The sequence below is a fragment of the Saccostrea echinata genome, unplaced genomic scaffold (assembly GCF_033153115.1).
Source record: "Saccostrea echinata isolate AGI-Se365-2 ecotype Australia unplaced genomic scaffold, CSIRO_AGI_Sech_v1 ptg000016l, whole genome shotgun sequence".
Classification (NCBI taxonomy): Eukaryota; Metazoa; Mollusca; class Bivalvia; order Ostreida; family Ostreidae; genus Saccostrea; species Saccostrea echinata.
In genome coordinates, this window is record NW_026889765.1 from 11,734,551 (window position 1) to 11,748,797 (window position 14,247).

Here is a 14,247-nt window from a genome sequence, read left to right on the forward strand (position 1 = left end):
CCTGAGTGCCCAGCACAGGTCTAAATTTGAAGCCCTTTACCCGTATATGGTGACATCTCTAAATGAGTGAAAAATTCTCGAACGGGATGTTAAACAACATACAATCTTTTAAATGAATAACATTATAATCTGGCTTCTAAAAAAATATAAAAATATTACATTTGAAAGTTTAAATTTGATTTCGGTAAAGCGCCATTTATTAGAGGCATGACTATAGACATTGTAAAGTGTTTTGTTAGTAAAATACTCAATTATGACCGTGCTCTGTTGCCTCATTTTGTCTGTCTAAATTTTTGATAAACTCGATAAATATCATTATGTATTCAATTTTCATAATTCAAATAATTTGAATTTCTTGTTAAAAAATGTCTACCCAAATTTGTTATGACATTAAATTAAAAAGTTAAGACAAAATTCGACATATTTTTTAAATGACCCTCTTATTATATACTTACTTATTATATTTACTATTCATTGAAACAGGTAGATACTGTAAACCAATAATCCCTAAGGAAAAACGTTTATGCTATGCTTGTAAATTATTGGTTGAAAATGAAAAACATTTTGTACTTTACCGTCCTGTGTATGACCATCTTCGATTTCAATATTGTGATATTTTTGATGATAAATTATACTGTGGTACTGATCCCATTAAAGAAATTGTTAACCCCACTGTAATACTACAAAACGTTTATGTATCTACTTAGATAAATGCTTTATGCAGAGGAAACAATGCCAATGTCTATAAGGAACTAAGTAAAATTGAATTGCATGCAATTATGTTATAACATTCTTCTCTTTTTTTCCTGTTACATGTATCTGTCATTTAATTTCTTATTTTCACTGTATGCCAACATGGTGATGTCAATAAACTGAATTGAATTGAATGATATAAATGTACATATCTAAATTCTTCCCATTCACATGAAATCTCAATCTAATCATTCTTCAAAATGAAATAAATTGCAAAAACTGAATTGCCCTTAGTCAAAAGTTCTTTTGTAAAACGCAGTCAGATCTGTAAGGTTTATCACATTCTCAGCATCAGTAAATATAATGTAGAGATTTAAAATCACAATACTTTTAATTAGAAAACATAGAGCACAAGGTTGTTCAGCAAAGATATTTTCACTCAACCTTTACACATATAAATTTTAAGAAATTTTGATATTTTGTAGAAAAACTCCTTATCTTCCTAAAAATATAAAAAATAATTTATGTTGCGCATTTTCCGGTCAAGTGATAATTGAAAATTTAAGTATACCCCCATCCGTATATTTTTGGAGTAGACATTTTTATAGGGAGATTTGGATTTTTTAACCGTCAAAATCGTAAATGAAACAGAATATGAATAAAGACATAAATTAACCAATTTTAACATTTTTTTTCCTTACTGAAAATGGTATTTATTTTATGCGAATGTTTTTTAAGGTGCGATATTTTCCTGTTGTGTTAAATGTTACTTTTCTTTAAAAGAGGATGAATTTCACTTATAAAACGTAAACATACAGAAAATGTTTTAACATCATAATTAATCGACAGTTTATACATAAACTTTGTAGCCAATGTTGAACATTTTCCCATACGAAAAATGCAAATGAAAAGATATGCAGACATGAGATAGGTAAAACGTCATATACAGGTATATGCAATACATTTTCATCAATGAGGTTAAACAACGTTTTATAAAAATATACCTTAATATTATCAAATTGAAATTAAAAAAAATGTTTTTAAATAAAAAGAAAAATCGGCACGATCAAAAAATAAATGCAATTTCATATACATACATAGATAAAAAGTTTATTTAAGGTATTCAATGTATAATGAAGGGATACTGAGCAATTTTGAATCATTTCAAACCAGTTAAATATGCATAGCTAGATAACGATGAAAGTGAAATGAACCAAATTCACATGATTGGTAACATATAAGTAGCCGGCCATTTTGCCTCTTAAACGTTTTTGAAGAGTTATCTGCCCTTGATAAAAAGAGGAAAATTTCAATTTTGTCAAAATTTCTGTGGTAAATGATGTATTTTATTTTATATTTTGATAAAGAGATTTTATATTATGCATATTTTCACTAAGAGATTTGTATGAAGTTCATATTACTTTTTACAACATCTTGATAATAAATTCACTGCCCATAGACGTCAATGTAAAATTCAAGGTGCAATTAATTGGACAATAATCAAAATTTTGGAGTATTTTTCTTTGATAACACCTTCAAAATGCTACCATGATTAAAAAAATCGGACCTTTCATTTATTAGGTACAAATATGGTTGTTATACATTGAATACCTTAAAAGCAAGCCGGTACATTGTAGGTGCAAGGTAGGCCTTAGAAAAAAAAATTATCTGGCGACCGCCACAAAATTATTCAGTGGCCCTAGAAAACTATATCTGGCGGCTGCTAAATAGTTTTCCTGCAGCCACCACATAAATAACTAGAAGCTGCGAAATAAGTTTCGTGCGATGTAGACATGTAATCTAATAAAAAACATAAATTTAAAGTTATGAGGTTATATAAGACCTTATGAAGTGAATTTTTGTATACAGTGTATAGTGTAGATTTGATCTTTGCTAATAAGGCATGAAACTCCCAGATTTTACTACAAACAGAATTTGTAGATGTTGTTTAAGCAGAACACTACAATTTTATCTGGCGGCCGCCAGATATTTCAATGGCAGGCACTAGAAACTTGTCTGGTGGCCGCCAGATAATAAATATATATATATATATATATATTTTACTTAGCACCTACCGGCTTCAGTATATTGCAGTGTATTTGACAATATGAATAATATTAATTACAGTCAAAAATATTTTATCAGGATACGTAATTAGCCAAATGATGGAAAAATCTATAATATGATGAGTGTTTCCTTTTCATTATGAAGCTTAGAAGTATTAGCCCACATAGATCTGCATTATGTTTTCAGCATAACTGAGAGAATCCCAACCAGGACTAATTTCCTCTCGCTTCCCAACTCTCCATCGATACTTAAGTTGCTGTACCAACTCTAGTCACTTCTCATTTTGAGAGTTTTAGAATTCATTATATATGACTTGCTAGACCAGAACGCAGTTCGAAATACATATGTAAAGGCCAAAGATATGTGTTCAATCCTTAATTAGGCAGACACATGCACCTAGACATCCAGACTTAAAAAATTCTGGGGACCACAGATAAGCCTTATTGAAACTTGTTCTTTAACATACTTCGCAAAATTGGCATTTCTTTGTAAATATACCACTGTAATGACATTTTAGATTAAAAACATCTATCTGATAATGCAGCAACATTAATGACAATAATTCTATGCATAAATACAATAACATATACATGTATATTTAAAAAAAATTAAAATGATTGCCAAAAGTTTTTAGAAAATCAGAGATGCAGATTGAAAAATAACATCTATACAGATCTTTAGTATAATTCAATATCAGATCACTTGTGAATGCCATTAAAAAATTAGAAGCCCAAGGGCCACAAAGCTCACCTGGATCACTTTGATTTTGCTGTTCTTCAGAGGAAGATTTTTTCCTACATATTCCTATGTAAAATTTGGATCTATTGTGGCCCAATTATCTTTCACCAGGGTTCAACATTTGAACAAACTTGAATCATCTGCCTTTGTAAAACTTTGTTCTCCTATTGTGGCCCCACCCTACTCCCATGGGTAATGACTTGAACAAACTTGAATTTATACTTCCTAAAGATGCTTTCATCTTAATATGACTGACAGCTGGCCTTGAGAAGATTTTGTTCCTTTTAATTTCATGCTAATATTTGACTTTCTTTTGGGGCCCAACGTACCTCCCCCCTGGGCCATTATTTAAATTTACTTGAATGTACACTAGCTACCCAAACTTGCTCCAAAATAAACATAACTTTACTGTTCTTGAGGAGAGGATTTTTTAAAGACTTTTCCTATATATTTAAAATATTGATCTCCAACTGTGGTCCCAGCCTATCCCCCCAGGGGTCATGATTTGAACAAACTTGAATATACACTATATAAAGAAACTTTCATATGTTTCATTTTTCTTGGTCAGTGGTTCTTAAGAAAAAAATCTTTAAAAAATGTCATTAAATTCCACTAATTCTTTATTTTCTCCCCTTGGTAGAGGTTATGGTCCTTCATTTGAACAAGCTTAATTCCTTTTCATTCAAGGGTGCATCAATTATGGTAAGTGTGGATGAAATTGGCTCAGTGGTTCTTAAGAAATCAAAAATGTGAAAGTTTATGGACGACACAAAATAGGCTGACAGGATGCTGTACTCTTTTCGATCAGTAAAGTTCACTTGAGCCTTTGGCTTAGGTTAGCTAAAAATTATCAGGCTGATGGACCATCCAAATTTCATAAAATTATCAATATATTTAGCACTGGCAAAATAACAAAACCACTTTCATTCATTTCTTTTTTTCAATAAATTTTAACAACAATCACTGCATATGGCAATATAAATTACTTCATACCACTGAATATTAAATTCTGTAAAGAGACATTCTTCATTCACCTTCAACTTTGGCAGTTACGTTAAATGTACATGATGATCTGAAGCTCAGAGCTCTATATCTGTGTGTATGTTGTATCCGTTTTACATCCACGAAATGTAAACATCATACCATCCTGTTAATGAAAAAAAACTACTTAATAAATGTAACTATCATAAGAGTATGAAAAAATTATAAAATACTTGTATACCGTAAATGAATCATCACTTACAAGATAAACTGAAATACCTGGGGTTTTTTTTAGAAACTGCAAAAAAAATTCAAAAAAGCAGTTTTTGAAAATAGAGCAATACTTTTTAGAATTGCAGTATAATAGCAACTTGCTCAAATGGGCCACATAAACTCTGGGATCCTTCATTGTTATATACAATTAATAGCTGCTGATAGGACTTTTAAAGTGGCTTGGTGGCTTGGTCAGATTGAGATGCATATTTTTATGCAATAAATGTACATGTGTATATATAATATGCATATAAATAAATCATGCATTTTTTGTTTGTTTTTAGTTAACAATTTTTATAAAAGAAAACTCAGTCAATGTTTGTCACTCCTGGCATAAGTTATATCAAGGATTTTTTGAGAAGTACATTTAAAATAACTACTCATATATGATGACTCAAAATGGCAAAGAAAATTGGGGGTTGGTGTGCATCTTACTGAGCAACGGTTAATTTGACTTTTTTTAGTACTTAAATTGAAACTTTTAAATATATAACTTTATGGAAGCAGAAACTTTAAATGGAAAATTATTTCTCAATAACCACCAGATATATTATTTATAATAAAACTGACCAAGCAACTTTAACATAGTTGAAGTGAAGTAGAAAATTTTGTGAGGGACCTATTCAATCTTATTCTGGCCAAATAATACTGGTCTTTAAAACCTTACCTTTACAAGGAAAGGAAAGTCTTTCCAAAATTCAAAATTTGGAATCATCTCCTTGCCATTGGCCCCTCGATAAAATCGTAGGAATAGAATTCCACCAATCAGATACACCAAAACAAATACAAAAAACCTGGTGAAAAACAAAACACAATCTTTACTAAGTAAATTCATTGATATTTAACACACATAGATAGTATAATCAACTCAGGATTGATATACTAACATCAAATCTAAACACAACTGGATTCACTGTTGATGCCTATATCTATGTGAGAAATGTATTATTGCATACTTTTATGAGATGCACAATTTAAAAAAATAAATTTACTCACTTTTATTTTTATTTTTTGTTAAAAATCATGAAAAAAATTGTAAATTGACAGTCCACTTGCAAGTTCATGTTCTCATGCTGTGACATCTATGAGTCATTTAGTGATATTAAGCACTCGACAAAACAGCTTTGGTGCAATGGCATATACATCCTTTAAGGCTATTTAATTTTACATCGTAAAGATAAAATAATTAAGAAGAATATTCCAAAAATTGATGCTATATTGCTGCACAAATGTCAACAATGCAATTGTTAAGTTACTATTTTGGAGTTTTGAGTTGAAACATGGTAAAAAAAAAAGTCTGCCTGCCATAAGTTTCTTCACATTCTGATCATTTGAGATAACCATTACAGAAAAAACCAATAGACACTTATAATGGTTTTATACTTCACTTATAAGCAACTTATAAGTCACCTATAAATTTTGAAATTAACCTATAAGTGTACTGTAAGTCAAAGTAAGTATAAGTGGGGAACATATTTTGTTAATACTTCACTTATAAGTGAAGATTAGCCAAGTATCTGTGAATATTTCACTTATACTTCACTTATAAGTGAAGATCAGTATGGTATTAGCCAGAATAAGTGTGGACTTAGAACTTTTACATCATACTAGACTTCTCTTGCATTGCATTGTGGGTATTCAAGCTAACCAATCAGAAATTTTGTCTCTGCGGAGATAAATGACAAGAATTTGAAACTAAGTTAGTCTCTGTGAAAGGATATTGTTGGAGATTTCAAATTTATTTTGAGTATGCCTTCACATCAGGTTCAGCAAGTAGCTTCTATTCACATCATCTTTTTATTTTAACTTCCTTTGCCTGAAATTTTGAATCAATTGACTTAGTTGCTTTCAGATTTCATAAATTTGAAGAAGCCTCAAGGTCATTAAGTCTTAACTGATTTCTTTTTGTCCAATATTTTTATTTGTAAACTGAAATAATATATAAAGTTTGCATCATCAAAGAATGTCATATGAGAGGGAATTTTTTTCCATAAAATGTTAACTTGATTATTTCATCTTAGTGCAGATGCATATGTATATGTAAAAAAAAAACTTTGAACATCATGCAACTCCTGCATGATTGGAAGTTCTGTTCTAAATTAAGATCTTCAAGGCAGTGCTGTACTTCACTGATAAGTGACTTATAAATGACTCATACATGATAAAGTATGAAGGGCTAATACTTGACTTATAAGTCACTTATAAGTGACTATACTTGCATAAAGCAAAAGTGGCTAATACTTGGCTTATAAGTCACTTATAAGTCAAGCACCTCATTTGCATATGAAATCCTAATGAGTCACTTATCAGTCACTTATAAGTTAAATGTATCAGTGAAGTATAAGTCCAGTATAAACAACTTATAAGTAAAAGAATAAATCACTTATAAGTCACTTATCAGAAATTTCTGTAAGGGTTAATGCATCACATTTTATCAATCTGTGGTATACTGCCTTATTTTTCTGATTACACCATTTTTCTGTAAAATTAAATAAGGTATGCCCTTGCAGAGAGGATGTAAATTTGTTTATATTCTTTAATCTAAATAGTAAGTAACAATATTTGCATTTTTTATGTTTTCTTCCTCTATCAACATGCACTCATCAATTGCATTCAGAACACCATGAATGCAAGTCCCTCTACTAAGATTTGCAGTTCATTCCTCCCATTGCACAGAAGAAACTTCTACAATTGTGTTACCCATTTAAAAACTTAAGACTATAGTCATCCATCAGAAGAAAGTTTGAGAGTGTTCATCTCTTGAAGCATAATCAAGGAAAGTTTGGTTTAGGTAGGGATTGAAGTTACAATGTAATGAGTCTACTAAAAATTTTTAACCTCAGGTCACTCATCAGGAAATTGTGTGTTAAATCAAACAGCATTGTTCATCAACTTATAATAACGGAATTCAAAATGTTCTGTGATGTTTCAGTTTTACTAAATGACCTCTGCACATGCAGTAAATAACATGTAATTACTACTCCATGTTGATGAGCTTGAACAATTTAGTTCATGCAGCCTGACCAAGGATCCAAGCTGATGGACACAATTCATGATTTTTTAAGAACTATATATGTAAGAACATATATTTGCCCCCATAATTCAATGCCGAATTTTTAAAATCTCTAGTAATGTAAACAATTGTATATTACTGTATGAAGAATCTTACTTGGCCAAAATTATTATAGTTTGGAAGTAGATTATCATCTATAACAATTCTTGTTTCTGTTACATCACAAACTATTTGGATTTTCTGTTATTTCAAAAATGAGGACAAAATGGACAACATGAATTCATTTTTGAGTATAGAATTTACTGAGCACAAGCTGGCACCAGAACAATATTCACATATTTCATTGATATTATATTATCACATTATATCAAAAGATCTGGGTAGAGCTGCACTTGATGACTTTGAATCAAAATCATTGAAATTTTTAATTTAGGTCGATCATCTGCTTGATTTCATTTCTAACAAATGGCATCATGCCTGAGGAAAATAGGTTATGTTTTCAAGTCGTCACATATCCCCCTGGTTTAGAAAATAATTATAGATTTCTCCATCAAAGTTTGATTTAGGGAGCCGATTTTGGTCATTACAGAAGATGGGTATATGTAGTCCTTTTTAATTTTATATGCAAAGGTAATGGAAATATATGGATACTTACAAAATGAGTAGGACAGATCCTGCACTCAACCCTGGATTTGGAATAATACAGGCATGTTTACTCGTTAATGTGAATCTCTGTAATTAATGATAATATTAATTATAATAATACAGGCATGTTTACTCGTTAATGTGAATCTCTGTAATTAATGATAATATTAATTATAATAATACAGGCATGTTTACTCGTTAATGTGAATCTCTGTTATTAATGATAATATTAATTATAATAATACAGGCATATTTACTCGTTAATGTGAATCTCTGTAATTAATGATAATATTAATTATAATAATACAGGCATGTTTACTCTTTAAAATAAAAAATATTTAAAATAGAAAATATTTAACATCATAAAGATACAAAAGTTGCATTAAAAACAATATAAAATGGAGGTAAAAAGATTGACAGACAGTTAACAGAGGATGAGCTTTTCAAGTCACATCCTTTTAAATCCAATGCTACACTAAACGTAAATGTATGCACAGTATTTTACAAAGTATCATACATCTGAATGAAACTTCTAGGCAAAAGTCAAATTACATAGAGGTATTAGAATATTAAATTCTGTTGATAGCTTGCCATTATTAAAGATTTTATAGCAGTTTTAACATTACTTCTGGATAAACCATTGTACAGACATAAATACTAAATAGTAGTAATTTTACTTATTTTCCTGTTCCCTATCCTTATTCATAATTTTGAATCATTTTCAATCTTCTTATAATAATAAATAAAAATATTTCTAAAAATATTTGTTTGTACATGTACAGTGTGTTTATATATTCTTAATTGCATTAAGTGTAAATTTTATTTGTGAAAGGAATTCCAAAACAGGTTTGTTTTATCTTAACTTGTTTCACACTTTACTGACAGTATTAAAAACTACCCATTGTAAAATTATTCTCAAAATGAAAAAAAAAAACTACTATAATCACAGAGAAAATACATGCATTTTTTATGCACAAATGGAAAAAAATTAACCTTGTCTAGACCATTTCACATTTAATCTATAGTACTGTTGTGAAATATTCCATTAATAATAATGCTTTTGCAAGCATCTTTCTGCAAAAAGGGTTGGGGTTGGAGAAAAACTATGCATTCTATTACTTTTGTTATTATAAAACAGGCTGCACCACAGTTGACAATGGTTTTCTTGGGGAGAAAATTTTCAATGGTATCCTAAACTACATGAAGTAATTATTATTTTACACTGAATGTTTTTTACATTCAAATACAAATAAAGGAGTAACTGCATGTGCATAGATTCAGCATAGCATTTTTTGCATCATCAAGCAATTCTACATTGTTGCTAAGTTCTATCATGCTGGAAGGACATTTGGTTTCATCATGGAGAGTGTAACAGTGTGTTTTCTTGTTGGAAGACTTGATTTTCTTGAGAAACTTGGCTCAAGAACACTGCAAACTCTCTACCAATTGGATGAGGTTTGAGCCTGGTCAGTCCTAAGGGAGAGAAAATATGCTTTGGGCAAGGATTTTACACAAAAAGGTTTCTGACCTTGACGTTTTATCTAAAAAATTGGTTCTCAGTCACTCCACACCCTCTACCCATGGACACTCTATGGGTGAAAGATGAGCCCCACTAGGCCATGGGGAGAGAAAATAAACTCCAAGGATTTTACACAGAAAGGTTTATTAACCATGACCTTTGATCTAGAAATTTGCTTCAAGGCCACTGCACACCCTCTTCTCTACAGTACTCTGTAGGTGAAGTTTGAATGGTAGAGAAAATATGCTTTGGACAAGGATTTTACAGATATACTTTCTGACCTTGAATTTGTTTTTAAAAAATTGGCTCAAGGTCACTGCAGATCCTCTACCCATGGATATTCCATGAATGAAGTTAATGAGCCTAACAGGACCATTTGAGAGAGAAAATTGGTTTAAGGTCATTGGATACCCTCTACCCAGATGCACTCTATTGGTGATGTATGAGCCAGAATAGGCCAAGGGGAGAGAAAATATGCACAGGACAAATGAAATTGAATGAACAGATAGATGGACTGATCTTACAGGGCTCCTGCATAGCATGGCCCTAATTATAACCAGAAGTCTCTGACAAGACTGTAGTTCGACTGGTTTGTACTTTTAACAAAGGAAGATGAAACTACAGAAAAGCAATAAATTAGAATAATGATCCTTGTTTTAGTCTTGAAATCAAAAACCAATACAAAGAATTATGTATCACAGTGTTGTCTATTTGTGTGCCTAGTAATACTATTTTTATTTTATTTAATTCTATTTTTAGTAACCACGACAAGGGGTCCATCAAAATTAAAAAATGTATTAATAAAATTATCTATCTTAATGTAGTCTACCTGTTTGCCAAGTTATATTGAAATCAGACCAAAAGTGTAGGAGGAGTAGCATTTTAAAATAATTTCACAAAATTTTCTATTTTTAGTAACCATAGCAACATCACTCACCAAAATAAAAAACAGATATAAAGAATTATGTATCTAAGTGTAGTCTACTTGTGTGCCAAGTTATATTGAAATCAGACAAAAATTGTACATGTAGGAGGAGTAGCCATTAAAAGAATTTCACAGAAATTTCTATTTTTAGTTACCATGACTTTTCATCAAAATCACAAACCCATGCATTGAATTATGTATCTTTGTGTAGTCTACTTGTCTGCCAAGTCATATTGAAATCAGACCAAAACTGTAGGAGGAGTAGCATTTCAAAGGCATATCACAGAAATTTTTTTTAGTAACCATGGCAACACTGTTCAACAAAATCAAGAACAGATGCTCTAAATTAGTGTAGTCTACTAGTATGCCAAGTTATATTGAAATCAGACCAAAACTGTAGCAGGAGTAGCGTTTTGAAAAATTGTTTACACACAGATGGACAGCTAGACAGACGGGCAGACAATAGACACCTTCCTATTGCATAAGCTCTTTTGGTCTCTGACCAGTAGAACTAAAAAATAGCCTGACTGGTCTAGTACTCATAAAAGTTAATCTTAATCCCTGTTATAGTACATGGATTTTCAAATTTTTATTAAGGTCCATGCCTCCTTCAATTCTTGGGGGCTGAAAAAAGGGGAAAAAATATTTATTGTCCCAGTCAATGACCATATAAATGTTACAAACAAAAATTTGAAGTAGAAATTATTGGTTCAGCTCTTTTGGAGAGAGAATTGAGAACGTTTAAATAAAAAATAACAATGCATGGTGGCATACAGGATGCTTTAATACACATGTAGATGTGACCAGACAGCAATAAGTCATTTGAGTTCCTCAGACTTTGATCTAAACTCTTAAATGTACATTTATAAGCACTGGCATTTTTAAAGGTTCTTTTATAGATATCATATTTCAGGCCCGTAGGAAGCAATTTCACTTTGAGGGGGCACAACCATACATTTTCAGTTGAGGGGGCACTATTGACTTCCAAAATTCCTTGACAAGCCAAAAAAAAAAAAAAAAAAAAAAAAAGGGAGGTCAGACGTTATTAATGAGGGGGAACAAGCATGTAGTAGCTATGTTTTCTATAGCATTCTATATATCAGCAAAATTATTGGGGGGGCATGCCCCCCCCCCCCCCCCGGTTCCTACGGCCATGATATTTTTACATTTATTTCACACTTGTTAACTATGTATTAGTAGCATCTGAGTTGCACTGTCTATATGTGCATGACTGCAAGGATCGAAAATCCCCCCCCCCCCCCCCAAAAAAAAAAAATCAAGTCCACCTAGTCCTAAAGTGCCATTAATAGAACAAACATGGATTTACCAAGAAGATGAGATGTATATTTTGTCATTCATAACCACTGGATTTTTTAGATGGTTTTTAATTCTCTCACCCAATTTCAATAATAAAAGTCCTAAGGACAATCAATTTTTGCCTTGCTATAAATGTAATTCATTATATCCATTAAGTTCACAATATATTTAAAAGCCATGGGGATAGAAAATCACTTCACTGTAAATATCAATTCATTATGATAAGTGTGTTTGCTATAAGCATGTTTTACCATAATTAATCATTAGTCTGCAGGGAATAAATCTTCATGTAACCAAACCTGAATGTCCCTTGCCTAAGAACCCTAAAATTCAATATCCTTTGATTTTAATTTAATAATTATTACTTGTAGATAATTTATCACTGAGATCATGGATATTCACTGTGTTTCCAATCATTATGGATTATGTGATCTAAAGAAAAAAAAAAGATTTAAGGTCTAACGACACATTGCTTGAATATCTGTTTTGTATCTCTTTGTAATCTATTACAACAAATTAATGATAATTATCATAATTGTTTAGTGACTTTTAAACTGTTTTTGAAATGTCTAAGTTGATAAAGACACCAAAAAATTGCGATACTGACAATGCTAATGATTTTCAATAGGATTATATAGTAAATAGAATCATCTCATATCTTCCACAACATGCACAAATGCCTGGTAAGGTACCTTAATTTTTTGTGAGGAAACTTGTTAAAGTAACAATACTTCAGTGACAAATTCTTGGAAAAAATTATATATTACTGAGGAACGTGTCGTCTGACCTTAACAGGATACTTACTAGTAGTGGAAACTTACATAATTAACTTGACCTGTAGGTGTCTCCCCAGACACAGTAAATACATCACTAGAGGCATCTTCTTTACAGATTAATGAAATACTAGTTTTTCTGCAAATATTAAATGAAAAGAATAAAAATAACAAGAAGCCCATGAATGCAAGCATGAGCCTAAACATGATATATAGATCAAATTAATAATTATTATCAACTACCAAAGAGGTCTTATTGTAGATTATCATAGTGTATGAGCTAGATATGTATCATGCATTGTTATACACCTAAATTTAAAGTTCTACCATAAAAAATAACATTTTGACTGTTAAATTAAAAAATTTAAGTCCCAAATTTCTTTCTCTCCTGATCTGTTGACCAGTCCCCAGTCTACAGCCTTGTCTTTTGTCGGTCAAAAGCTCTACAGAGCTTATGTTATTTGTTAAAAAAAATCCGACTTTAAAAATTTCTGATTCTGATGGACCTGTTGAGTAAGATTGATCTGTTGACTGATTGCCTCATTTTCATTGGCTATGTCAGACATGAGATCATTGAGTCTGCTGCTCTGACAAATGCCATTTTAGCTGATGTGACAGATACCACCGAACAAAAACAGAGCAGAAAGACTAAAAAACTAATAAGCATTGCAAAATACATTACAGAACTTCTAACTTCTGTGTTGTGCAAGTTGTTTTTATAAACTCATTTAACTAACTTAAAGTAATAAGATGTCAACAATAGATTACGTCGATGAAATAACAATGCATGACAACATAATTCAGCACCAAATGATAATTTTTTTCTTTAAATTTGTGGTGATAACTATAAGTACATGTAACTATCCATGCATTCACTGGTTAAAAGTTCCAATTCAACAAAATTTTTGTTGTACATTTGTAACAATGAACCTGAATAATGAAGATGTATAACAAAACAGCTATAAACTGGGTCCTAGAACTAGGCTGGTTTGTTTAACCCTCATACAGATCTAGTGGCTTTCACCGAAAACTTTGGACAAGAGATTCATTCTTGGGTCAAACAGCTGTTGCCCTCGAACACGGTCAATAACTGCATACATGAACCATAGCCATCATATCCAAAAATGAAAAAAACTGAACTCAAAAATTGACACAATCAGAGAGAGTACCAATAAGGGCTGTTAAAAGACTTAAAAGATATACATTCAGGCATACATATGTATATACATACAATAAAGGTTGTTAAAGGACTTAGAAGATACATATGTATTACATACAATAAGGGTTGTTAAAGGACTTAGAA

At 31.1% G+C, this 14,247-nt stretch overlaps 1 protein-coding gene across 1 annotated transcript in view; it reads right to left on the reverse strand.

The window, feature by feature from the left end:
• Positions 1–4,034: 4,034 nt before the first annotated feature.
• LOC133188157 (uncharacterized) overlaps positions 4,035–14,247 on the reverse strand; it is a 30,452-nt gene continuing 20,239 nt past the window's right edge. Inside the window, exons 3-6 of the mRNA XM_061323539.1 lie at positions 12,993–13,083; positions 8,421–8,497; positions 5,420–5,546; positions 4,035–4,645 (exon numbers count right to left, since the gene is read on the reverse strand). Coding sequence (XP_061179523.1) covers positions 4,586–4,645; positions 5,420–5,546; positions 8,421–8,497; positions 12,993–13,083 — 355 coding nt within the window. The 3' untranslated portion in view covers positions 4,035–4,585. The remainder of the gene's footprint in view (positions 4,646–5,419; positions 5,547–8,420; positions 8,498–12,992; positions 13,084–14,247) is intronic.